The 27,229-nt window shown below is 42.2% G+C and overlaps 1 protein-coding gene across 1 annotated transcript in view; it reads right to left on the bottom strand.

Moving 5' to 3' along the window:
• LOC144824685 (PRKC apoptosis WT1 regulator protein-like) overlaps positions 1 to 26,605 on the bottom strand; it is a 117,749-nt gene extending 91,144 nt beyond the window's left edge. The window contains exons 1-2 of the mRNA XM_078683717.1: positions 26,126 to 26,605; positions 24,636 to 24,747 (exon numbers count right to left, since the gene is read on the bottom strand). Of these exons, the coding sequence (XP_078539843.1) occupies positions 24,636 to 24,747; positions 26,126 to 26,563 (550 nt within the window). The 5' untranslated portion in view covers positions 26,564 to 26,605. The remainder of the gene's footprint in view (positions 1 to 24,635; positions 24,748 to 26,125) is intronic.
• Between the last annotated feature and the right edge of the window lie 624 nt (positions 26,606 to 27,229).

Here is a 27,229-nt window from a genome sequence, read left to right as displayed (position 1 = left end):
AACCGGCAGTTTCTCTCTGCGTTATAGAATTGGGGGCAAAATTAATTAAATCGCGTAGCGATTAGAATGCGCTTCCCCGTGTTTCGTGCCCCCCCACTGGCCTCGTGTCTAGGGCCCCCCCCGGTTCCAATGCAAATCCCACTACAGTGCCCTACCCCAGACCTTCGCGTACTCCTCCGCGGGGTCCCGCACGCTCCACCGCCCACACCCGATACCTGACAAAGACTCAGGCGGCTGTTCCACGCTCTCGCCGTAACGCAATGGCGACCACGCGACGCGGCTGGCGGCTGGCTCTACGCGGCTATGCCGTTGTTCCTCACGACGTGGTTTTCAATTCCCCAAGCTGGAAGACAAAATTAAACAATCTATGCAGCTGCTCCCCGCCCTCTCAGCGAAGCAATGACGACCACGCGACGCGGCTTGCGGCTGACTCCTCGCAGCTATGCCGTTGCCCTCACGACGTTGTTTTTCGCTTCCCCAGGCTGGAAAACAAAATAAACATATATGTTGTCGCCTCGCGTCCTTGGTGCTCCTCCTAGTCACCGGATTCCAACCTGCAAAAGAAATGGAAAAAGGATTACAAAACAAAGAGGCCCCGAACGCGGGGCACAACGTACAGCGGGGGAGCGTCCAGGGACAAGGGGGTCTCCTGGGCGCTCCCCACCTCTTATTCCCGAGGGGCCGGTTGGCCCCTCCTATTGCCCGTCCCCCCTGACCCGGAACCACTAAATTGGATCCGGGTCAGGACGGCCGCCGGCCAATCGGCGGTGGGCCGCACCCCCGGGGCACGCCCCCACCGCCGAATGACGAAAAGGAAACAGGGGGGGGCGGCGGTCGCCGCGCCGCCATGCGTGCGTGGGGGCCGAGGGCCCCCCCTTTTCATTTGTAACCTAGAACTTGCGGGAGACAGTACAAGACATGATACAGTGATTGAAATACATTATGTGAGACAGTGTGCCAGATATAGTGTGTGACCTGGAGCATGCAAGATATATTACGCAGAGAGATAGTGTGAGTGAAATGTATCATGTGCGACAGCATGCCATTGCCAACCCCTTACCACGGAACTGGGACATTGTCTCTGAAGAATTGTGGCTCTCTGAAGAATTTTGGACCTCTGAGTTCCTACACCACCGTGTGAGCTATTGCCCAGAGTCACATGATGCTGAGCGGATCTGCCTACGCCGTTGGGGATCGAACCGTGAGCCCCGCGCTCCGAGTCAGCCATCCTGGCCGCTGCGCCACACTTCTCCCCTCTTCAGTAGCAAGAGCTCCAGCATCCAATACAACTTCGAGTCCTAACCGGACTTGTTCACCCTCGCTGCCACCCTACCCATCACTTCTAACACCCAGAGTCCAACCCTAACCACTTGACCCACCATCACCATTCAAGAAACTGCAGCAACCATGCACACCATACACTTCCAAGGTTGCATAGTCACTAAAGGACTGGACAGAATCAGTTCAACTCTCACCCTCACCCTGATCCAGAACACAACCACCTTCCCCAACACTTGGAAACATGCCACATTTCTCCTTCTCATAAAGGAACCTTCACTGAACCCAAAATACAAGCCAACTGCCAGCTCATCTCCCTGCTACCCTTTGCGTCGAAAGTCATGGAGCAAATCATGAACAAACATCTAGCTGCCCACCTCAATGACAACAACCTCCTCAACATCACCCAATCCAGCTTCAGAACCAGCCACAGCACTGAAACCACCTTCATCACAGCACAGGCGATATGGGTCAGGTAAAGATGGAGAGAGATAGTTTGTAGATACAATGGAGAGATACAGAGTGTGAGATACAGTGCATGAAATAAGTGCAAGATACTAGACATTTAATGCTTGTATTCAGGCAAGCAATGCCTATACGGCTAAAAGGGCTTTAGCCCCAGTGGCGTCTGGCAACTACTGCGAGTGAGTGAGTGGTGAAATTGCATTAAATAAATAAATAAATTAAAAAAAAGTTACTTCTCATGCAACAACCAACCTCCTCGCTCCGGTCCTCTTCTTCTCAGTGACCCGGCCAACTCCCTTAACCAATCCTAGCACTTCTCTCATACTGTTTATCAGCATGACAGAAGCACCAGGATTGGAGGGAGAAGGCCTCAGTTGGCGCTGCTGAGGGCACTTGAGGCCTTTACATGCTCCCAACTCAGCTGGGTTGAGAAGTTTAAAGTGCAAATGTCTGGCTGGCTGTCGCAAGATAGCTGGCCAAAGGGACATACACAGTTTAAACAGTGCACAGGCAGCCCTCTGTCCACTACACACCACCACAGCTGGCAGAAGGCCCTGACATGATGCGCGTAATTCTTAGCATATGGGGTGGATCAAATGCAAAATGTTGGAACTGGTATCTGAGGTAGCTCTTGTCATAAGATTTCCTGTACTCATTTTATAGGGGGTGTCCATGTCAAAATGCTGACCCTTGTATACCGGAGGGGATTTTAAGAGGTACCCATGGATGTGGCTGAAGTATTTATGGTAAATTTCTAGCACTGTCATATTGAATGTACTTCTTGGTATAAAGGAGTCAACCATGGAAAAAATGATGTCCCTGGTATAGTGCAAGTAATTTCTGACTGAAGACATTTGAAAAAAAACGAGATCTACCCCTAGAAAAGGCCAGGCTTCCATAATGCACCATGAAAATACTGGAATATATCATGAATGCCCATAAGGGTCTGCGGCATTTTAGCAACTTTGACCCCAAAAGTTTTTTTACATTCTCAGCCGAGAAGTCTACTCTCCTTTAAATCATCTACAAGAAATCTGTTAACCTGTTTTGCTTGCTGGAATTTGGGGGAAGAATAACACCCCACCACTTACATAGATCTTTTTCCTCATATAATGGGTATGAGGTTAGCTCTCACCCCATTTCTAGAAATGCTTGTCCTGGTCCATTGCTAGGAGCAGGACTGGCTTTAGGGAGGTGCAACTGGTGCAGCCGCACCAGGTGTTGACTTTGGTAGGGGAAGCTGTGTTTAAAAATAATTTTTCGTTTAAAAGCGCATGAACCTCATTGTGCATCAGGCAGTTTTCAGGCAATAATTAAAATATCAAGATAACTCTGGTGATTTATGTTCCTACTAGTAAGAGTTGATAATTTTTTCTAGTTGCAGTTTGTGCTCATCGTGAGGAAGCACAGAGGGTTATTGAGCCTGCTGCAAAGAATGTGTACTGTGCAGATCACAGAACTGAGTGTGAGTGAACTATTAGTTGCTCTAAAGAAATATAGATACGTCAGAGATGGCTATGGAGAGATGAGGTGCACTGTTGGAGACTGGTGGTGAGACATTTCATGGAGAAAGAGGTTATGGGGGAGGAGAGCACCAAATAAGACCGTCGTAATGGCAGCCACCATTGCTCGAGCCGGTACACTGGCTGGCAGTTTCTCCCCCCAAAGATTGGGTTTAGCTGCGCCTTTGCTTGTCTTAGAAATCTTAAAATCTCCTTCTTCCTTGCTCATGGGATGTCCAGGACCAGTATGTGACAAGAACCAGTTAGGGTTTATGCCCATTAAAATCGAGATCATTTTGAAAGGTAGATGGACCCTTGTACGGCCTCACTAGCAAGCACTATGTACATGTAGCATGTGTACTTTGCACGAAAAACAGTAACTATTGACCTGTAAGAGACCAGCCACTTCATAAGGATGCATCTTGTAAATCCCAAAGTATCTCTTAACATCTTATTACATGGGTATAGAGAAAGATGATTTAAGTTGCTGTGCCTGAGGACACTGACAGCATATTTAAGAGAAATCTATCCTGAAGGGACTATGCTCTTCATTTAAGATGCTTATTTGAATAATACACCATAATACTGGCAGATCACAATAAGTGATAAGTCCTAAAAATTGTGAACAAGCTGAAACGTGGCAACACAATTTTGAAGGAAAACTGAGAATTTAAGAAGGTAAAAAAAATATTTTGGCAATAAAAGAAGTGTGAGTATTTCATTACTTTCTATAAAATAATCACCTTGTAAAATTAACCTACACTGTAGCAGAAGCACGTTTGTTATATGAAAAACAGCTGTGGACAGTTTGAATTGTTCATGGAAAGTAATTCTGGTTTAACGTATGCTTGGTTTAAATATACAAATGAAATAAAAAAAATACAGACATTTGGCAAATAATTGTGTAACTTTTTTCTCAAGTACTATTCAACAGATGCCAAGATGTGTTATTAAAATGTAATATCTGCAAATAATAAAATTCTGAGTGGCAAATGAAGCCTGTTATTCTTGTAAAGTAGTATTGGAGTTATCTCTGATGGTAAGCACTGCCATTTGGCATAGTTGATATTGCCTTCCCCATCTTCCTCAAAGTTACGGAAACTGCCTGCATATTTATAGGATTACATGTCCTCTCATCCTTCCTAAAAAGATAAACAAAAAGCCCTCTCTTGCTCTTTCTTGGGCAATGCTCCCAAAATCTGAAGCTCCTTCCCAGTAAATATCACAACTAATCCCTCCTATGTGAGCTGCAAGAGACAATTTAAATAATTCCTCCTAAATCAGCACCTTAACGCTCGGGGGAATTAACTCCCACTGCACACTGGAAAACTACCACGTAATATTAACCCCTTCGATGCTCAAGACGGAACCGTTCCATCATGAGCCCGTTGGTTCATTAGAACGTTCAGCACAGCGCAGGAATCTGCGCCGCGCTGAAGCGGTTAATATCTCTCTCAAGGTCTGCACAATGATTTGACACTCGTCACTACAATTGTACTGTATTGTTATAGATTGATAATGATTGGACTCTAGACAGTACAATCATAATGTTTTGCAAATGACTGTTATTGGCTTACGATGCTTTAAAGTATTCTGATACCCCCGGCTCTTGCCAGCGCTATATAAAACTCTTTAAATAAATAAATGTGTTGGCATCAAATCCCAGGTATTTCCCAAAGGCCCTTGCGCACCTGATATTTATGTTAACTCTGAAGGTGTCCACAAGAAGGGGTAGTAGACCAGTGGAAGTGGGCGGGCAAGGAGAAAACGAAATTAGCGAGACAGAGAAATACTACTAAGGAGAAGATAGGGCAGCAGTTGGAGGCAGTCACAAGCTATCCTAAAAAAGAAGTTAAAAAAAGGATCTGCAAAAGCAACAGTTGATGGACAGAATGCAGAACAATGTCATACATTCACCCGAGTACATATGGCCATGTCTGAACTGGGGTGGTGTGGAGTGCAAAAAAACGATTGATTTAGGCCCAGATCTCTGTACTGGGTTGAATGTATGACATTGTTCTGCATTCTGTCCATCAACTGTTATTTTTGCATTTGTCACCCCGAGTGGGATGGGTATGCTCAGACGTGAGTCCCATGCTCTCCACACCACTGGAGTCAAGCTATCCTGGCTGAAGACGGCTCATAGACAGATACTGGTCCTAGGATGCTTTATTCCAGTCCAGAAAAGATATGGCTTGGCAGTTCGGGCTGGACTGTTACCGTGAGGCACAGGGTCAAGGCTGATTTGCATATGGCCATATCTGAACTGGGGTGGTGTGGAGTGCAAAAAAACGATGGATTTAGGCCCAGATCTCTGTACTGGGGTGAATGTATGACATTGTTCTGCATTCTGTCCATTAACTGTTGTTTTTGCATTTGTCACTCCGAGTGGGATGGGTATGCTCAGACGTGAGTCCCATGCTCTCCACACCACTGGAGTCAAGCTATCCTGGCTGAAGACGGCTGATAGCCAGAAACAGGTCCTAGGATGCTTGATTTCGGTCCAGGAAAGACATGGCTTGGCAGTTGGGGCTGGACTGTTCCCATGAGGCACAGGGTCAAGGCTGATTTGCATATGGCCAGGTCTGAACTGGGGTGGTGTGGAGTGCAAAAAACGATGGATTTAGGCCCAGATCTCTGTACTGGGGTGAATGTATGACATTGTTCTGCATTCTGTCCTCCAACAGTTTTTTTTGCATTTGTCACCCCGAGTAGGATGGGTATGCTCAGACGTGAGTCCCATGCTCTCCACACCACTGGAGTCAAGCTATCCTGACTGAAGACGGCTGATAGCCAGAAACCGGTCCTATGATGCTTGATTCCGGTCCAGGAAAGACATGGCTTGGCAGTGCGGGCTGGACTGTTCCCATGAGGCACAGGGTCAAGGCTGATTTGCATATGGCCAGGTCTGAACTGGGGTGGTGTGGAGTGCAAAAAACGATGGTTTTAGGCCCAGATCTCTGTACTGGGGTGAATGTATGACATTGTTCTGCATTCTGTCCATCAACTGTTATTTTTACATTTGTCACCTTGAGTGGGATGGGTATGCTCAGACTCGAGTAGTCCCATGCTCTCCACACCACTGGAGTCAAGCTATCCTGGCTGTAGACGGCTGATAGCCAGAAACCGGTCCTAGGATGCTTGATTCCAGTCCAGGAAAGATATGGTTTGGCAGTTCGGGCTGGACTGTTCCCAAGAGGCACAGGGTCAAGGCTGATTTGCATATGGCCATGTCTGAACTGGGGTGGTGTGGAGTGCAAATAAATGATGGATTTAGGCCCAGATCTCTGTACTGGGGTGAATGTATGACATTGTTCTGCATTCTGTCCATCAACTGTTATTTTTAGAATGTTCTAATAGCCTTATAGCCTTTCTGCCTTGGGCTATACCGGTTGTTAAAAGCCATACTCTTGTTTTAGGCCCGAGCCAGAACTCGGGTTCAGGGCCTCGAACAACCAGTTTAGCCCTTGGCACCGGATTATAAGGCAGTAACGTTGAGAAATATTAGATCCCAGGAATCCCGCAGTCATGGTTTTATTGCCATAAGATAACAATATTGTGTTCAGAGGCTGGATACCAAGCAAAAAAATAACAAAGAGGAGGAGAACTTTCAAAAGGAAACAAAGCTGAAGGAGTGGCTTAAGAGAAGAAACATTTTGTTTGAAAGGGATCAGAGATGATTGGGAGAAAGAGAGGGAAGGCAGAAGAACAGACATGGATGATGAACAGTGATGACATAACTGAGGTTTTAAATATGCCTTCTGGTGTTTCTTAGAAGGAATTAGACACTTTAACTGATTGAGTAGGAAGGAAATAACAAAAGCTTCAGGAAAAAGGCGCCAGATTCACAAAAACCTTTACAAATATGGGTAGAGATTTACATCTCTGCTTGAACATACTTTTACATTATCTTTTATTCACAAACATACCCAGAAGTAAGTTTGCCAGATACAGGTTTCCAGCCATACTATTAGGAATGCCATGTGACATTTCGCATGGATTTCTGTTCCCCCTGTCTGGAACTCTTCATAGCAACAGTTGATGGACAGAATGCAGAACAATGTCATACATTCACCCGAGTACATATGGCCATGTCTGAACTGGGGTGGTGTGGAGTGCAAAAAAACGATTGATTTAGGCCCAGATCTCTGTACTGGGTTGAATGTATGACATTGTTCTGCATTCTGTCCATCAACTGTTATTTTTGCATTTGTCACCCCGAGTGGGATGGGTATGCTCAGACGTGAGTCCCATGCTCTCCACACCACTGGAGTCAAGCTATCCTGGCTGAAGACGGCTCATAGACAGATACTGGTCCTAGGATGCTTTATTCCAGTCCAGAAAAGATATGGCTTGGCAGTTCGGGCTGGACTGTTACCGTGAGGCACAGGGTCAAGGCTGATTTGCATATGGCCATGTCTGAACTGGGGTGGTGTGGAGTGCAAAAAAACGATGGATTTAGGCCCAGATCTCTGTACTGGGGTGAATGTATGACATTGTTCTGCATTCTGTCCATTAACTGTTGTTTTTGCATTTGTCACTCCGAGTGGGATGGGTATGCTCAGACGTGAGTCCCATGCTCTCCACACCACTGGAGTCAAGCTATCCTGGCTGAAGACGGCTGATAACCAGAAACAGGTCCTAGGATGCTTGATTTCGGTCCAGGAAAGACATGGCTTGGCAGTTGGGGCTGGACTGTTCCCATGAGGCACAGGGTCAAGGCTGATTTGCATATGGCCAGGTCTGAACTGGGGTGGTGTGGAGTGCAAAAAACGATGGATTTAGGCCCAGATCTCTGTACTGGGGTGAATGTATGACATTGTTCTGCATTCTGTCCTCCAACAGTTTTTTTTGCATTTGTCACCCCGAGTAGGATGGGTATGCTCAGACGTGAGTCCCATGCTCTCCACACCACTGGAGTCAAGCTATCCTGACTGAAGATGGCTGATAGCCAGAAACCGGTCCTATGATGCTTGATTCCGGTCCAGGAAAGACATGGCTTGGCAGTGCGGGCTGGACTGTTCCCATGAGGCACAGGGTCAAGGCTGATTTGCATATGGCCAGGTCTGAACTGGGGTGGTGTGGAGTGCAAAAAACGATGGATTTAGGCCCAGATCTCTGTACTGTGGTGAATGTATGACATTGTTCTGCATTCTGTCCTCCAACTGTTTTTTTTGCATTTGTCACCCCGAGTAGGATGGGTATGCTCAGACGTGAGTCCCATGCTCTCCACACCACTGGAGTCAAGCTATCCTGACTGAAGACGGCTGATAGCCAGAAACCGGTCCTATGATGCTTGATTTCGGTCCAGGAAAGACATGGCTTGGCAGTGCGGGCTGGACTGTTCCCATGAGGCACAGGGTCAAGGCTGATTTGCATATGGCCATGTCTGAACTGGGGTGGTGTGGAGTGCAAAAAAATGATGGTTTTAGGCCCAGATCTCTGTACTGGGGTGAATGTATGACATTGTTCTGCATTCTGTCCATCAACTGTTATTTTTACATTTGTCACCTTGAGTGGGATGGGTATGCTCAGACTCGAGTAGTCCCATGCTCTCCACACCACTGGAGTCAAGCTATCCTGGCTGTAGACGGCTGATAGCCAGAAACCGGTCCTAGGATGCTTGATTCCAGTCCAGGAAAGATATGGTTTGGCAGTTCGGGCTGGACTGTTCCCAAGAGGCACAGGGTCAAGGCTGATTTGCATATGGCCATGTCTGAACTGGGGTGGTGTGGAGTGCAAATAAATGATGGATTTAGGCCCAGATCTCTGTACTGGGGTGAATGTATGACATTGTTCTGCATTCTGTCCATCAACTGTTATTTTTAGAATGTTCTAATAGCCTTATAGCCTTTCTGCCTTGGGCTATACCGGTTGTTAAAAGCCATACTCTTGTTTTAGGCCCGAGCCAGAACTCGGGTTCAGGGCCTCGAACAACCAGTTTAGCCCTTGGCACCGGATTATAAGGCAGTAACGTTGAGAAATATTAGATCCCAGGAATCCCGCAGTCATGGTTTTATTGCCATAAGATAACAATATTGTGTTCAGAGGCTGGATACCAAGCAAAAAAATAACAAAGAGGAGGAGAACTTTCAAAAGGAAACAAAGCTGAAGGAGTGGCTTAAGAGAAGAAACATTTTGTTTGAAAGGGAGCAGAGATGATTGGGAGAAAGAGAGGGAAGGCAGAAGAACAGACATGGATGATGAACAGTGATGACATAACTGAGGTTTTAAATATGCCTTCTGGTGTTTCTGAGAAGGAATTAGACACTTTAACTGATTGAGTAGGAAGGAAATAACAAAAGCTTCAGGAAAAAGTGGGAAATGGAGGAAGTCGCATTTGGGCGGCAACTGGAAGATGGGAAAAGAGCAAGATGAGGCAGGGATTAAGGCTCAACAGAATAGAAGCTGTTGTGACAGGGAGAAACATGATGATAGGATATTTGGATAGGGTAATTGGAAGGTAGGGCCCAAGGTGACAGGGGAGGGTTTAAGTTGGGCGGGAAAGTATAACATTTGATACATGGGGAATGGGAAGGAGGATGGAGGGCATGCACATAGTAAGAAAGCAAAATGTATTCTCAACAAGATGCCATTTGCACAAATTGTTCAGAGAGTACCTTGAGCAAGTGGAGACATGAAAGAAAACCTTATTAGGACATTGGAATGCTGAGAGCTCCATTGAAGACAACGGAGTGGCTTTGGGCTTATAGTAGCTTGTATAAGCCCAAAGCTCCAACATTCCAATGTTTGTCTTCATGTTTCTCACTATTAATTTAGAACATTCTACCCTTAGTGGCTACAACCATCCAACATGGTCTGTCCAAACACCAGCACTGATAAAGCATGGGGATGGAAAGGCAATGAGACTGACAACCCTCTGACTTAGCTGAAGGAGACCACATTGACACAAACATTCCCCCACATCAACCAAAGTCCATGATGATGATTCCAAACTCCATTTAAAGCAGAGGCATGTGTAGTTATTATCTGAAGAAAGGCTATGATGATTGCAAAAGGTAAATCGCATAGATTACTCCAAAAACAACAATTGATGGACAGAATGCAGAACAATGTCATACATTCACCCCAGTACAGAGATCTGGGCCTAGATCCATTGTTTTTTGCTCAATAGGATGTATGACGTTTCAACGCATGCTTTTACAATGCATGCCTTTACGACGCAAGTTTTACAACGCAAGTCGTTACAACGACTTGCGTTGGGGGGCGCTGGATAGTGAATAGTTTAATTTACTATTCCAACTCCAGTCCCCGTGGATAGTAGGGAAGGTGTTGGATAGTAAATTAAAACTATTCCCTATCCTAGAAAATACCTACTATCTAAAAGTGGTATTTTCAAACACAGAATGTTAAAATCACCCTCACTAAAAGATGTATTTTAACATTCTGAGTTCAGGCAACCTAACTAGTTTTTCTACCTTGTTCCCTGGGTCAGTTAGGATGATACCATGTTATAATCAAACTACCCATTCTGGCCTCTGGGAACAGGCAGCTTTGCAGTAGTGAAAAACTAAATTGACTGTAATTCACTATCAGGACAAGTCACACACACCAGGGCATGTCCTATCTTTCATATACAATGTACCCTGCCCACAGGGGTACCTTGGGTCTACCTTAGGGTGACTAACATGTAGAAAAAGGAAGGTTTAGGGACTGGTAAGTGAGTGCACCTGCCGAGTCGACATGGCAGTCCCAGACTGCACACAGGCTCTGCAATGGCAGGCCCAAGTTACATTTATGGGCAGTTTGTGTGGATGGCACAATCCGGTGCTGCCGCCCACTAACAGCGTTTGATTCACAGGCCCTGGCACACTCAGTGCACGTTACTAGGGACTGACACATAAATTAAACAGGCCAATCATGGAAACACCAATCCATAACACATTTTACACAGAGAGCTTATGCACTTTAGCATTGATCAGCAGTGGTAAAGTGCCCGGAGTCCTAAAACCAACAACAGCAAGTCAGGAAAAAATAGGAGGAAGAAGCAAAAAGTTTAGGGATAACCGTGCAAAAAGGGCTGGACTGGTCCCACGAGGCACAGGGTCAAGACTGATTTGCATATGGCCAGGTCTAAACTGGGGTGGCATGGTGAACAAACAATTATAGATTTAACCCAGGTCTCGTGACTGGGGGTGAATGTTTTGATTTGTTCTGCATTCCGTCCATTAATTGTGTGTCTTTTGCTTTCTCGCCGTAAGTGTGCCGGGTATGCCCAAACATGGGTCCCGGGCTCACTGTGCCACAGGATTCAAGCTATCCTGGCTGATGAGGGGTGAAACCTCGAAATCGGTCCTGGGATGCTTGTGTCTGGTCCAGGGAGGACCTGGCTTGGTAGTTCGGGCTGGTTTGTTCCCACGAGGCACAGGGTCAAGACTGATTTGCATATGGCCAGGTCTAAACTGGGGTGGCACGGTGAGCAAGAGAATGATGGATTTAACCCAGATCTCTTGACTGGGGTTGAATGTTTTGATTTGTTCTGCATTTCGCCCATCAATTATGTGTCTTTTGTTTCCGAATAGATTACGGGTACTGATCGGCTAGTGGTGGATATAGTTATTAGAAGTTATATAGCTATGATGAATTATTGTTTATTTGCAAAAGCATACAATGGAACACGAAAAATAAGTATGATCAATTAGAGGAAATGGCTACTGAATTAGAAGTAGATTTGAGTAGGCAGAAAAATTTGCAGAAACATTATAGAGTGGATTTCTCTGAAAAAGACATTGAAAATATGAATGCCACAGGGAGAATAATTCATGTAAAAGAATTAATTGTGTTCCTAAAAGATTAGGTGAATTAAGTAAATGGACTGTAAAATGGACAAAGAAAAGAGAGGAAGAAAGAAGAGATAGAGAAGAAGTCGCAAATCAGTTTCCAATGAGAGAAATAGCAGGTGGTGGGTATGTGCATGTTCCTTGGACGAGACAGGACATTTTACTGTTCACAAATGATTTCCCTCGGCTGAGAGAGATACCTGTAGAATGGTATCGACAGGTGGATAGATTTATTAAGGTTTCAAAAGTTCTGTGGATTGATCTAGATGGATTCTTTGACATTGTTTTCCCATCGGATCTTTGGACAGAATGTAAAATTTCCATAAATTGGCCCAAAGAAGAACCTGCTCGAGATAGAATAACAGGTGCTCCTTCAGCAGATGTTATGGATTTGTACGATAAGGTAATTGTGTGGTTAAAAAACAAGGGGGCATATTATCAAGGGGGTTTATCTCCGCTTTTTTGGCTTTAAAAGCCAAGAAAGCGGAGATAAAATTATCTCCCTATTACCAAGCTGTCGCTAACACCAGTTAGTGACAGCTAATAGGAGATAGCGACCATCTTGGGCCCCGCTTTGCATGTCAGTGATATTTATCACTAATGACATGCAAAGTGAGCGTGCCAAGATGTTAGCGACTGGAAACAGTCGCTAACATCGCTATCTCCTATTACCAACTTTTGGAGATATTCGCGCTAAGCGCGAATATCTCCAAAAGCTAACACCTGCCCTGAGCAGTTCTTCACCATGTTATCCAATGGGAGGTGGATAACATGGCTAAGAGCATTTGCTCGATAATGCATGAATATCGCGGACTTTTCAGCGATATTCATGCATTGCGGCCGTTTTTTATCGCATTTGCGATAAACCTTGCTAATAGCAAGGTTTATCTGCGATAAAAATCGCCGATGTGAGGCGATAATTTTTGTCTCTAAACAAGTTAGAGACAAAAATTATCGCTAGTTGTTGGTAATATGCCCCAAGATTCCCCCAAAAGAAGTTGATTGGGTTAAAATAGATAGAACAAATCAAGAGCCAAAAGAATCAGTACACTCATTTTATGAAAGGTTACTTCTGGTATTTAAACAATACAGTGGTTATGAAAAGTGGAGTGAGAAGGATATGAGCCATTTCATTTACAGGTATGTTTATGGCTTAAGACCTGAAATTGGTGATATGATTAGAAATGGAATAGTTGGCTGGCAATCACTCTCAGTTGATGACATTTTGAGAAAAGCTAAATATTGTAGTGATGAAATAGATACTAAATAGAAAAAGCTAAAGGAGAAAGCTATGTGGGCACAGGTAAAGGTAGCTGAACAGCAAATAGCAACCCTAGAAAATAAAAATGTTCATCAAAATCAAGGTAAATTTAAAGGTAATTTTAATAAACCAAGATTGATAGGAAATATTGAAGAGTTAAAGCAAAAACTCCCATGTTTTAATTGCGGCGAAATTGGACACTGGAAGCACGAATGTACAAATCCGCCCAGAAATTTTAAAAATGCATCATTAAATCCACAGATGCAGAATGAGATAAATCTGCAGCAACAGCTACAGCGATAGGTAGTGAATCAGCAAAGTCAGATTCCACAACCGCCACTTCCAAACTGTGTGAATGTGCAGAGAGACAGTACTGAAACGGGATTCTGCGGAGGTGAACAGGTAAACAGACCGCAAAGAGTGAATGTGTCAAATGTTTCTCAACAATATTGGTTGAAAGAAAATGGAGGGAGTGATTCTGAGGATTACTTATGACGGTGCCTGAGAGAGGAGGAAGAGTGTGTGCTTGGAGCCACTCTTGAGGTAGACCAATCCGGTCCATTTGTAAATGGTAAAGTGAATGATGTAGAAATCACTTTTCTAGTGGACACAGGTGCTACCCGTTCTACTGTTAGATCAGTGGAAATAGAAAACCTGCCTCTCTCTGGTGACACCATCCAAGTAGTTGGCGTAGCTAATCAACAAATTAAAACAGATTTAACAGAACCAGTCAAAGTTGAAATTGGTCAATTTAAAGATAAACATCGATTTGTAGTCTGTAACAGCAGTCCTGTAAACCTGTTAGGTGGGGATATTTTATGCAAGATGAATTGTAAAATATACTGCTCACCAGATGGTATTGAGCTCCAAACTCAGAAGGAAGATGGGCTGTACAGATTAACAATGTTAATGGTTGAGGCAGAGGAAAATAAATTATTTCCTGCATTTGATAAAGAAAATGTACCTGAAGAATTAAAAGAGACAGTCAATGCTAAAATTTGGGATCTCACAGGAAGTGAAATGGGTTTGATGAAAAATGTTGACCCAGTTAAAATTACAGTAAAACAAGGAGTAGATTTTCCAAATATTCCTCAGTATAAAATGAAAGCAGAAACTATTGAAGGTGTTATACTTGTAATTGACAAATTTATAAAACAAGGTGTTCTGAAAGAAATTGAAAGTAGTCCATGTAATTCACCGATTATGGGAATTAAAAAGCCAAACGGAACTTTCAGGATTGTTCAAGACCTGATAAAGGTTAATCAGATAGTTGTTCCATGTTGCCCAGTTGTACCAAACCCAGCGGTAATTCATTATCACATTCCGCATGATGCAGAATGGTATACAGTTATCGACCTTTGTAATGCATTCTTTACTGTTCCATTGCATCCAGAAAGCCAACAAATGTTTGCGTTCAGGTTCCAGGAGCGTATATTAGCATGGTGTCGTATTCCTCAAGGATATACAGAGAGTCCATCTATTTTTAATCAGTTGCTAAAGAAATCCTTGGAAAATTTAGATTTACCTGGAAAATCAACGTTAGTGCAATACATAGATGACCTCCTTGTGGCTGCAAAAACTCAAGATAATTGTGTAACAGATACCATCACTCTTTTAAATCATTTGGCAGATGAGGGACATAAAGTGTCTCCTGCAAAATTACAGTTTTGCAAACAAGAGGTGAAATACCTTGGTCATAGAATTGCAAAAGGAATCAGGCAAGTGACAATTGAGAGAATTAAAATGATTCAGGGAATGCAACCTTCAAAAACACAGAGACAGGTCAGAATGTGTCTAGGAATGGTTGGTTATTGTCGCCAATGGATTAGTGGATTTTCAGTAATTGCAAAACCTTTGCAGAGACTGACAAAAGCAGACATAAAAGACCCAATTACCCTAACAGAAACTGAGTTAGAAGCTTTTGAACTGTTAAAGAAAAGTTTATGTGAAGCACCTGCTTTAGGCATGCCAGACTACAAAAAGGAATTTGAGCTGTATTGCAGTGAAAGGGAAGGATGTGCATTATCAGCTTTGATTCAAAGACATGGCAAACTGAGAAAGCCAATTGCTTATTTCTCAGCAGTTCTTGATCCTGTTGCAAAAGTATTACCAGGCTACTTAAAAGCAGTAGCTGCAACTAGTGTAAGTCTAGAGCAGAGTGAAGGAATTATAATGGGGGTTCCCGTAAAAGTATATGTACCTCATTCTGTTGAGATTCTTCTTATCAGAAGTAAAACACAGCACCTGACAAGTAATAGGTTAACAAAATATGAAAAAGTTATTCTGGGATCAGATAACGTTTTGATTGCGAGGTGTGTGAATTAAAATCCTTCCACATTACTGCCTGATGGAACTGTAACTGAAATCAGGAATGAGAATGACATTGACCATGAATGCTTGGATGTTTTAGAATATTGCACCAAACCTAGGCAGGATATTAAAGATGTCCCATTAGCTGAATCAGATTTTGTTTATTTTGTTGATGGTTCATGCTTAAGAACAGATGAAGGTGTTCTGAGTGCAGCATATTCTGTTTGCACAGTTGCAGATGTAGTTGAAGCCTCTTGTCTCAAAGGAATTCGTTCAGCTCAAGTGGCAGAATCGATTGCTTTGATTCGTGCATGTGAAAGAGCAAAAGAGTCAAAGATTACCGTAGTGACTGATAGTCAGTATGGATATGGTGTAGTCCATGACTATGGTCAGCTCTGGTCTCAAAGAGGTTATTTAACTTCTGCGGGAACTCCAATCAGGAATGCAAAATTGATCAAGAGATTGATCGATGGTATTCAGCTACCAGAGAAAATCGCTGTCGTGAAATGTACAGCGCACAAAAAGGGAGAGGATTATATGACAAAGGGCAATGCCTATGCTGATGAAATTGCTAGGTTTTGCGCAAAGAACAATATGTCAATCAATCGGGAAAAAGACAATGAACATGTTTTGAATTCACTTATGCTAACATCTGTAGTTGAGACATGGCAAGGAGTAAAAGATTTACAAGATGGGGCAGATGATGAAGAGAAAAACACATGGTTAAAGGCAGGTTGTAGACAGCGAGAAGAAGATGGAATTTGGGTTTACAAGGATGACAGACCAGTTATGCCAGACTGCATGATTGCTGACATGGCTCGAATGTATCATGGTCCAGGACATTTAGGCAGAGATTCAATGATTAGGTTATTTAGGCAGACATAGTTCAATCCAAAATTCGGGATAATTGCAGAATCTTTTTGTCAGAGATGCCTGATCTTCCAACAGATCAATCCAAACAGAAAAACAGTTGTGAGCATGGGAACCATAGGACGGGAGGGTGGTCCTTTTACCAGATTGCAAATGGATTTCATTGACATGCCACCCCATAACAAGTTGAGATACGTTCTGGTGATGGTTTGTCTGTTTTCTAGATGGGTGGAAGCGTTCCCAACACGTCACAATGATTCAGTTACTGTTGCTAAATTGCTTTTAAGGGAAATCATACCTAGGTACGGATTTCCAGTGACGGTCGAGACTGATCGTGGCACACATTTTGAAAACAGACTATTACAAATGATTTGTGAAGCACTGAATATAAAACAAAAGCTGCATTGTGCTTACAGACCAGAAGCATCAGGTGTTGTTGAACAAGTGAATGGCACAATCAAAAATAGGTTAGCTAAAATGTGTCTAGCTACAGGAATGAAGTGGACGGATGCACTTCCACTTGTTTTGATGTCTCTGAGAAGTACCCCAGATAGAAAAACAGGTTTGAGTCCCCATGAGATACTCATGGGCAGAGTCATGAGACAAGCATTTGTTCCAGTTGACAAACTATTGAGCATTAATGACAGCGTCATATTGGAATATTGCAAGAGACTATCTGACGTGGTGACTTCTGTGTTCCATCAGGTGGGAACTGATGTGATTACAAAGGAGAAGGAACAAGCTCATGATCTGTTACCTGGAGATTGGGTAAGGACAAAAGTTCACCGAAGAAGAAACTGTCTAGTAGGTGGCAAAAGGCAAGACAGGTGATACTTGTCACAACAAATGCAGTTAAGTGCAGAGGTTTGAAAAGGTGGATTCATGCTAGCCACACCATTCGTGTAGCACCACCTCAAAACACTGACGAAGGTGACACAACAGAAGATTCTGATTCTGAAGAAGAACCTGAAAGAAATCCAGATTCTGAAGATCGACAAGAAGGTCGACATCTGGAAGACTCGAATTCAAATGCGAATGAGGCATTAAATGATGAAATTGAAGAGATTGTCATACAAGACTCTGAAAATGATGAAGATCTGCTAGAAAAAGAAGCAGGAAAAGAGTCTGAACCAGAAGTGAATCAAGATCAGGACGGTATTGAAAAGCAGATTGGAAGCTCTGGAAGAAGGAATGAAAATTCTGAAACTGGGAAGTTGAAGGTAATTGAAGAAGAAGACGAAGACGAATTACCAAGTACCAGCTATAAGGATGATGTTCCTAACAGAGTGAAGCTGCCGAGTAAAGAAGTACCTGAATCTAGAATTGAAATCTCAGACAGTGAAACAGATGAAAGTGATGATGAATCCCAACTGAGAAGTTCAAGGAAAAGAGCTTGGAGAGCAGATTGTAATCAGACTGAGCCAAAGAAAAAATTATCAAGGAAAGGAGATAATTGGCCTAATGAAAACGAATGCCTAAAATTCAAATTATAGAACAGATCAAAAGAGCAGGTTAATGACGTTTCTAGTCAAAAAGGAGACTTAGATAAGAAAAACCAAGCAGGAGAGAACATTGAAGTGATTAGCAGTAGAGCAATAAGAGTAATAAAGCCTAACCAAAAGTACAAGTCCCCTGAGTGGACGTACATAATCATCCCACCTGTGGTGGAGGTGAATAGTAGCAGTCAGGAAGATTTAGAAGATACAAGTGATAATGATTGAATTTGTTTCTGTATTAGGTTGAAAATTGTACTTGGCGCAAGGCTGAAGAAATTGTGTTAGGTGACACAAGGTCGAAGAAATTGTGTTAGCTGGAAAAACACATTTGATGTAAGACGTAAGGTCGAAGAAAAGCTGTTAGAAAGTAGGGTTTTCTTTTTAAAAAAAAAATAATAAAAACAGGAGGGTGTATATTTAGTGATTTTTAAATTTTAGTTTTTTCTGAAAGGCTCTTGTTTCAAAGTAAAGATGCCTTATACTAATAGCAATTCGAGATGTTCGATACTCAAAAGATGCTGTAAGATGTCTTCTATTTGTGTGATTTTAATAATTCTGGTCTGGTTAATTTTAGCTGTCAGTTTTCCTTTTGGATTTGATAAAGAGATGTACAAAGCTAATATGACAAGTAAAGCTATGACTAAACAAGATAACCATGATGCAAAAGGCAAAACTAACAGAGTTATTGATCATAAGCCAGAGATCCACCAAGATAGATCTGTTGGTGATTTTTCTAGTAATACCTTCTCAAGACTTTTATCTGAATATGTTAGAGTGATGGAAGTGAAAGACTGTTACATTTGTGTGAAATTACCTGCTTCTGTTTCCGAAGGGGTGATATATAATATGCTTCCCCTAACTTATGGCATCACTTGTAGCGTAATAGCTAGTTTGTTTTATCGGACAGGTCGTTTCGAGTATTATTATTCTAACTACGACGACATTTTTGCTAATCTAAAAGTTGACAACAGTCTGAATAAACATAAACATGCTAAATAGATGAGGGAATTTGTCATAGTTACTAATGAACTTACTTATGAATATGCTTTTAGAAATAATCTAACATGCAAGTTGAGGTCGGAAGAGAAATCTTTCTTAAACATGGTTGAAGAGAGAAGAGCAATTTATAAAAGAAATGAAATGTTGAAACAAACTAAATCCAAGTTTTGGCAAATTGAGGATGAAAAGCTCAATGGTAGAACTGAAAATGTTGCTATTCTTATAGATAAACCTGTTAGTGGAAAGCTTTGTATTAGGAGAGATAATACGCTTTTTGATAATTATTTTATAGGTGCAAGTTAATGTGAGGATACTTATCAAATCTTGGGTGGATGGGGATTCAAAGGTGGCAAGGATCCAATATTTCCTGGAATTTATTTTGTATGTGGGGACAAAGCATATTACAATCTCCCAGACCACTGGTATGGGACTTGTTTTGTTGGTTTAGTTTTTCCCAAAATTTTCCATGTAGATAGAAATGCAAAGGGTTCATTTGCAATTGGCAAACACCTGAATAGGTACAAGAGGGAAAGTTTTTCAGAAATTTTAGGTGATATATTTGGTGCAGTAATACCTATGGTGGATATAACCCTGAATGCAATCAAAATCAGAAAATTGTCCGCAATTGTTGATAGGTTGTCTACTGATACTGCTAGTGGTTTCCAATTAGTTGACACAGAACTTATTGCCATGAGATCAATGGTAATGCAGAACCGTCTTGCCCTTGACATTCTGCTAGCAAAAGAGGGAGGAGTCTGTGGGGTTTTGCATGTCCAGCATTGCTGCACATATATCCCAGATAAGAGTCAGAGCATAGAGATGTACATCAAAAATATAACTGAGCTACATACTGAGATAGAACCTTTAGAAGATGAAGATTTTTCAGAACGTTTGAGCAAAAGATTTGCAGCAATCAAAACCTGGTTTCAAAAGATTGGTAGTTCAAATTTAGGCAAAATACTGACACCTTTATTAGTCATAGTCTTTGTGATACTTTTGTTACAAATCAGTTGCATGTTACACAAGAGAAAGGAATATCTAAGGGAAAAGAAGAGAATATATAAACTCAGAAAGGAACAGGAAAAATAAATAGAATTAGAAGAGTTTTGTAGAACCCAATATGAGAGTTGCAGACAAACAGCTGAGACTGGAGTTTAGAAATACTAACACTGTGATTATCCAAAACATGTTCAAGGGTTTTTACATTTTTGCTAAAAATTTTGGGTGTAGTTTGGTGATTTTGAAATCACAAGATGAGGGAGTTGATGGAGCGAGATGCAGAATAACATTTTATTTTGACTCGCAAAGTTAAACTTCCATAATATTATAACTGTATTAATAAGTTTGTGAATGAAAAGTACTAATCAACCTAGTTTAAAATGCATTACACAACACAAGGGACTAATTTATGTGCTTTATGTTGCAAAAGCAAGTGCGTGAAAAATAATAAACTAACCTTGTCTATTGTTTTTGTCAGTATTAAATGCGGCTGAATAACTAATGGCATGTGCTTATTTTTGTGCTTATGTAATGTCTTTTCTGTGGCATAAGCTCGTGGAGAATACTGCGGCCTAAAAGAAGAAAGTAAATATAAAATGCTGCTTTTGTGCTAAAGCCAGGTAACATGAACTAATGGGTTAAGATTTAGCAAAGGGGGTGGGTAACAGAATGGGTCTCAATTCTCTAATTAATTAATGTTTTGTGTTTGTTTGAACATTAGTTTTCAAGAGAGAGGCCTAAGGCCTGAGGCCTGTGAAAGTGGGTGTTTGGAATCCTGTCGTGAAAAGCCGAGCACAGAGAAGTGGAAAGTTTTGCCACATTGATGTTCATCAGAAAAATAAATAAAATAGACTGTGCAAGACGTGCTCTGAGAGTGAAGGATCCAAGGACAGGATGCGGCAAATCTGCCAAGCTAAGGAAGTAACGGACTGTTACTCAACAAATGTTGCATTTCTGAGGAACCTAAAAGTCGCGTGAGTGAAAGGACAATGGAGTTTTAGAAAAGCTCATCTTTGGATTGAAAAAGGTGATGATCTCACATGAACTGACATAAGTCAACCAATGAGAACTCTGGATGGCAGAAGAAAGTATACTTTTTAGTGGAGATTAGCTAGTCAGAAAGGTATAAAACCTAGCCCCATGGGCAGGAGGGCACCTCTCGCTTTCCAATTCCTGAAGGGCGTGACGTGCTGTTGGACATATTGGCGCACGTAAGGACAGCAGTCTTTAATGACTTTTCTTTAGATGGAGCGAGTTTTAGACAGGGAAAATAGAACTTAGGTAATGGAAAACTGTTTATTTTGCTTTAATTCATGCTAAATGATGGCTCTTTAAATGTCAGTCTAATAAGTCCTTTCCTCAATTAAATGCTGCTTTCTTGCGGGAAACATCCTTTACAACGCAACTTTTACCACGCAGTGCCTTTACGACGCAACTGTTACAACACAAACCATTACAACGCATTGCGTGGGGGGCGCTCTAGGATAGGGAATAGGTTTCATTTACTATCCAACACCTTCCCTACTATCCACGGGGACTGGAGTTGGAATAGTAAATTAAACTATTCACTATCCAGCACCCCAAAGCACTATGCGTTGTAAAGGCATGCGTTGTAAAAACAGCGTTGTAAAGGCATGCATTGTAAAAGCATGCGTTGTAATGTCATACATCCCTATCTTGCTAATAAAATTAAGATTCTTATTCGAAACTGCTCTTTCTTTGAATAATAAAGTAAATAAAATTAGATTTTGAAACGACAAGCTGGTCTTGTTTATTCATGTCTAGTTACCATCAGTTGATCCATTTACCTTAGTGACTTAATTAAATGATAAATGTTTAAACACCATGGTTAGAAATGATAAACTGCAGATGTATATAAATGTGTAAATAGTTTTATGAATAGTTCTGATTAATTAGGTCACATGATTCAGTTGCCCAAACTTTGTCTTGTTAGTTTATGGGCCTTGTGAGAGATTTGTGATTAATGGTGAGTATCATGGTGTTGGGTAGCGTTGTTGAGACAGATTTTCTATATGGGCGCTGGATCAACTGCAACGCAGGAAGAGCAAACTACGAGTATGAGGCAGGAACTGCTGCTTTAGTCCCTTGTTCTAGAAGACTGTCTGACTGCTGTCACTAGTTCCTTACATCCTGTGCCTCATACCTGTTTTTTCCAGGTACTTCAACCCAGGAGCCTTAGAAAAAGATCAGAAAGGCAACGGGCAACTCTCTTGTCTCTAATCATTGGTCAGTTAGGGCATGGAAAAGGCCAGGGCCCGAAACCCTTATATTCACTCACAAGGAAGGCTTCGATTTTTATTAGAGGCCTCTACCACCAGCTTTTTCTCCCGGCAGGCTAAATACAGAAAACCAAACATCCCCTTGCAACTACTGGCAAACACACAGCATAGACAAGAACACCACTGACTCCCCCTCTCACGCCCTCATGACCCACTCGTTCCTCGTGCTCATAAATACTCACTCTTCTCATAAGTATTTGTAACTGCCCTTGCTCATATACCTGCATCTTTGGGGACCTCATCCTAGGTGGCTTTAACATAATCAAACAACTGTGTTTACAAGAACCTTGTGGTAGCCACCCTAGTATGTCCCAAGCCACCTTCTTAGGGCATCACCCACAACTCCACTTCTCACACAAACACACAATTTGTCATCTCATCTGCAAACACGGCTGTGAACAAATCATTTACATTAACTCCAGCCTTCTGAACATGTGACTTTTAAATCGATAACCCCTACTTCGTTGACTTCTAACACCTCTATTTGCCCCTCACAAAAATCAACGAGGGAATCAGCACTGGTCCACTCATCCTCATTTAGTCTCGGTCCCTCAGTTATTCACTCATCTGATGTATTCATATTCACCCACAACCTTGAGAACAACCTGGAACTCATCCTCTGATTCTCCCATTTCTGCTTTCCAATACTTTCTACCATAGACTGGACTAACAATCCAAAATTACCAGTTCACATTTTGTCCCTTTTCTCCACATAAAGGCCTACCCAAAACCATGGATGATCACCTCTACATTCAAAAACGTCCCTATCCAAAATCTTCAACACATCCTTCTAAACTAACCCCAAAATTCAACAATGTTCAGACACTGCTCTTTGGCTGATTGCACCCTTTAGGCCTTCAAGGACTCTCTTATATGACAAGGGTTTCCGACAGCCACGGCAGCAGCGTCTCCACCATCAGAAACTGAGCAGTTCCATGGACTCTATATGAGAGAAGGGGAACTGCAGGTTTGGGGGAACAGGACATCTGCCAAACTGCTCCCTTAGTCAAGCTTCCTGGAATTCCTCAACAGAACCTCATAGAGAGCACAGAAATATTCCATCTCCTCTCTTAACAAAGCACTCTCTCCAACAGCACTCTGTCCCTACCTGAATACCACAACTGCTCGTTCTGCACCAGCATATTCCTAATTTATCCTAAAACTAGCAAAATCAGTGCCTTATTTATAAAACTTGTCTCGACAGTGGCAATATCAGAGGCTACTGCCTCATCTCCCACACACCCTTCCTCCACAAAATCGTAAGAAGAGCAGTGGCCATTCAATTCAAGAATAAATCACCCAGGTCAAATTCTTTTAGGGAAAACCATCCAAGTTTCTGCCCATTTTGCAGCATGATACCACAACACACTGGGTTGTTGAGGCTCTCACACAAAGTTGACCCTTGCCTTTTGGCCCGCTTATATTTCTTCATGGCCTTCACCCAGATTGATCACTAAATGCTTTTCAAAGCCCTTTCCACCAGCATGAATATCACTGAAACAGTACTCCACCTGGAGTATGTCCTTCCTAGTTGACAACATAAATCAATTCTAATCCCCATCATTAACAAACTACCACAAGGCTCAGTACTAGCGCGAGTCATCAGCATCTGATGCATACCAACTACTATGCGGCTGGACACTTATCCAGCTATGAAAATTAGCGGTATACCTTTTATTCTGACCAAAACTGAGTTCGAGTTCCTGCTCAAATGGTGGAAAGCTCCACCCCAAATCAAATACTTGAAATACTGGGCTTTTAACATGAACTTGGCTAAGTAAATCAGTAATGACCACATCAGTGGCAAAATACTGCACCCAAATATGAAATCAAATCCTCATTTAAGGAGCAAGTGAGGAAAGAAGTCAAGACAATGTAATGACAACTAGTGTCCTATAAACAATTAATCACTTCCTTCCAATACTTTCCACTCCATGGTGCAAGCTTTCGTTATATCCTATATTGACAGATGCAGCACTCAGGGTACTAGCCTCCTACACCCCATGGCACTCCTGCCTCCTCCCCTTTTGAAGGCCACTCTCCATGCAGCTGCCACCCTCGCCAACCAATAGACATACAAACACATCAGCCCCCGTCTCAAAGATCTCACTAGAGCCCCCTCCTAGCATGTATCAAGCTTGGATCACTTTGCCCCGCTTAGGGAACCATCCATACCAGCGATGAACACTCTGCAATGTATTGTGTACAATATTATATGTGAGATGCAGAGTGTGTCCGTAATGCGGTGTGTGTAGTACATCAATTTTGATCCAGTTTATAACATGAAGTGTGTGAGATGAGTTGTCACAAGAATACGTTATGGAGCATATCACTTGTATTTGTTTCCCCCCAACACACACACGCACACACCTGGTTTTCAGAGGTCCTGCGGCTGGTGCTGGACTCCTGGACTTGTCGAAAACAGACAGGCTCCTGATCAGCAACATCCTCATCGTCCTGAAAACTCTGCAATTAACCAGCATTGTCAGTGCAAGCAGGAGGCCAGGTCCGGAACATTTAGAAATACATCCCTCAATGATTTACCCTCCTGCCAATACAAGTGTCTAAGGGGTATTCAAAAATCACAGAACAAAGACAGGTGCAAAGGAGTAAGGGTTAATCCTATAAGAGGAGGGCAGAGTCTGTTGTAAAGGGGAAACAGTCACTACAATGCAGCCGTTTCCACGCTATACTTAACCACGCATGCTTTACAACGCAACGTTTACAACGTTGGGAACTTGTTATTTAAGTAGGCCAAAAAGCGATGCGTTTCGGAGGATTACACTCGTACAACCTCCTTCTTCAGGCTTGCTACTAGTATGATCCGACACTGTTATCAAGATATCCACAGGTCGATATTCAAGTTGAAAGAATCTCTTGATAAAGAATCTCTCCTTCAAAATGCTCAATATCATAAAAACACTGGACCACTGCGGTATAAATCTTGCAGCGAGGACACGTCTTCAATCTTTACACACCCAACAAATAATATATCTAGCGATCTCAAAAGTTTTCAGGCCTCACTAAATGCAGAGTACCAATCCTAAAAAAAGAAGAGAAAATATAACACCATCTTTGATTCATGCGGTGTAGCCCACAAACTTCTTTCTTCCATTCGGTTATAAGTGTGGCAATTTTGATGTTACTTGCATACCCGGGATTGAAAAATCTCCTGCGTATATGTGACGATCGTCTTATATAGGCAGGAGGTTTTTCAACTTGAATATCGACTTGTGCATATCTTGATAACAGTGCCGGAACATACTAGTAGCAAGCCTGAAGAAGGAGGTTGGACCAGGTTAATCCCATGACATTTACTGTGTGATGTATTATACATGTAAAAAATTATGTACTGAAAAATTGATTCATGCTAATGTTTTTTTGTCACGATCATTGATTTATTTACACTGTGATTTTTTATCTTTGCTATTTTTAATGTGTATAATTATGTTTTGTTTTTAATTAATAATTATATATTTGTGGATTTTTCATTGAACCAATCTAATAAAATCTAACATACAAGTATTTGTTAATATTGCATTCACATTTTGACTTTCTGGCAACTGAAATACTGACCTGGTGTGTTTTGAGTGGAACCTGTGGTGTGAGTGTATGAGTGAAATGCTAAGAGATTACCCCAAAGGGAGATTTTTCTAGACTTTATTAGACTACACCACCTTTGAAACCACTTCCAGGTGCACATTACCCAGCCATGATCTTTAGCTTCAGATGCTTAGACATATGTGAAATTTCAGACATTTACCATCGCACTTCACTCCCAGAAGGACATATCTGGTAATCAATTGCCCCTTGATGACCTGCCCTTTCTATAATTTATGCTCACCTCCAGGGAGATGTTCACCACGCCTGTTGGCCTTCGCTTCTCTCTCAATTTCCGTTTCTCAATTTGAGTCCTGGTCTTCCTCTGGCCGCTCCCTCTCTTTTCCTTGCCATGGGAGGCCTGGCTCTCATTCCTCAAGTTGTCCATCTCTCCGGAGAAGAGGCCTACCTGGCTGGGCTCAGCCACTATCTTGCCCCTGTGTCCTGGATCCAATGCCTTTTGCAGTGTCACCGACTGAGCCTGGACTGGGTTCTGAGGAGACTTAGGGCTCATTGGACTCTTACTTTCCTTGGGGCTGTAGGGACCAGGGGAGTGCACCTCACTTGCCCCTGAGCATGAGGAAGAGGAAGACTTGAGCCTCATTCGCTCCCTTTTAGCTTTCCACTCCTCCAGGAAGGGCACTGGGTCAGAGGTGGAGGATCTGCTGTCCCTGGATGACATGCTTCAACTCTGGGACTGTTAATGAGGATTTCACACTCACACAGCGTCTGTAGGCAGCAAAGAAAGAGATGTACATCATGGAAGGCTTTCAAACACCAATCATGCAAAGAGGGATGGACAGGAGAAACTGAGGCAGAGTAACAGATCAGGGAAAACAGGAAGGGTGATAAAAACAGTGGATGAGAGAAGGTGATAAAAAAAGCAGTGGAGAAACTGGGGCAACATAAAAGAGGAGAGAAACAAAAGAGGAATATAATAGTTGGTGTACAAAACTAATATTATTTATTAGATATGCTAAGGTTCACACCAAGCAGTGAATTGTATTGAAGTGTATCAGACTTATTTAACAAGCATATATTATCAAAGCTCTGGAGGGGAGTAGGTTAAGAAAGGAGTGGTGAATAAGAAACATAGATAACATTAAGAACTTATTTTGGTACACAATGCCTTGTATATTCATGTTCAATGTCATATGACGATGGCAAAAGGGTTTATTTTATGCATGTGTTAAAAATCACACTATGGGCCAGATGTAATAAAAATGCTGTTGCAAAAAGGCGTTGCAATTTACTAACATTTTTTCAACCACTATATTATTTTGCAAACTGACCTATGCACACATGAGTCGGTACTCAAAATAAGTAATCAGAGTCGGTTGCAAGCCAA

This window comes from Lissotriton helveticus, chromosome 3_1 (assembly GCF_964261635.1).
Source record: "Lissotriton helveticus chromosome 3_1, aLisHel1.1, whole genome shotgun sequence".
Classification (NCBI taxonomy): Eukaryota; Metazoa; Chordata; class Amphibia; order Caudata; family Salamandridae; genus Lissotriton; species Lissotriton helveticus.
This window is presented reverse-complemented; position numbering and strand designations above follow the sequence as displayed.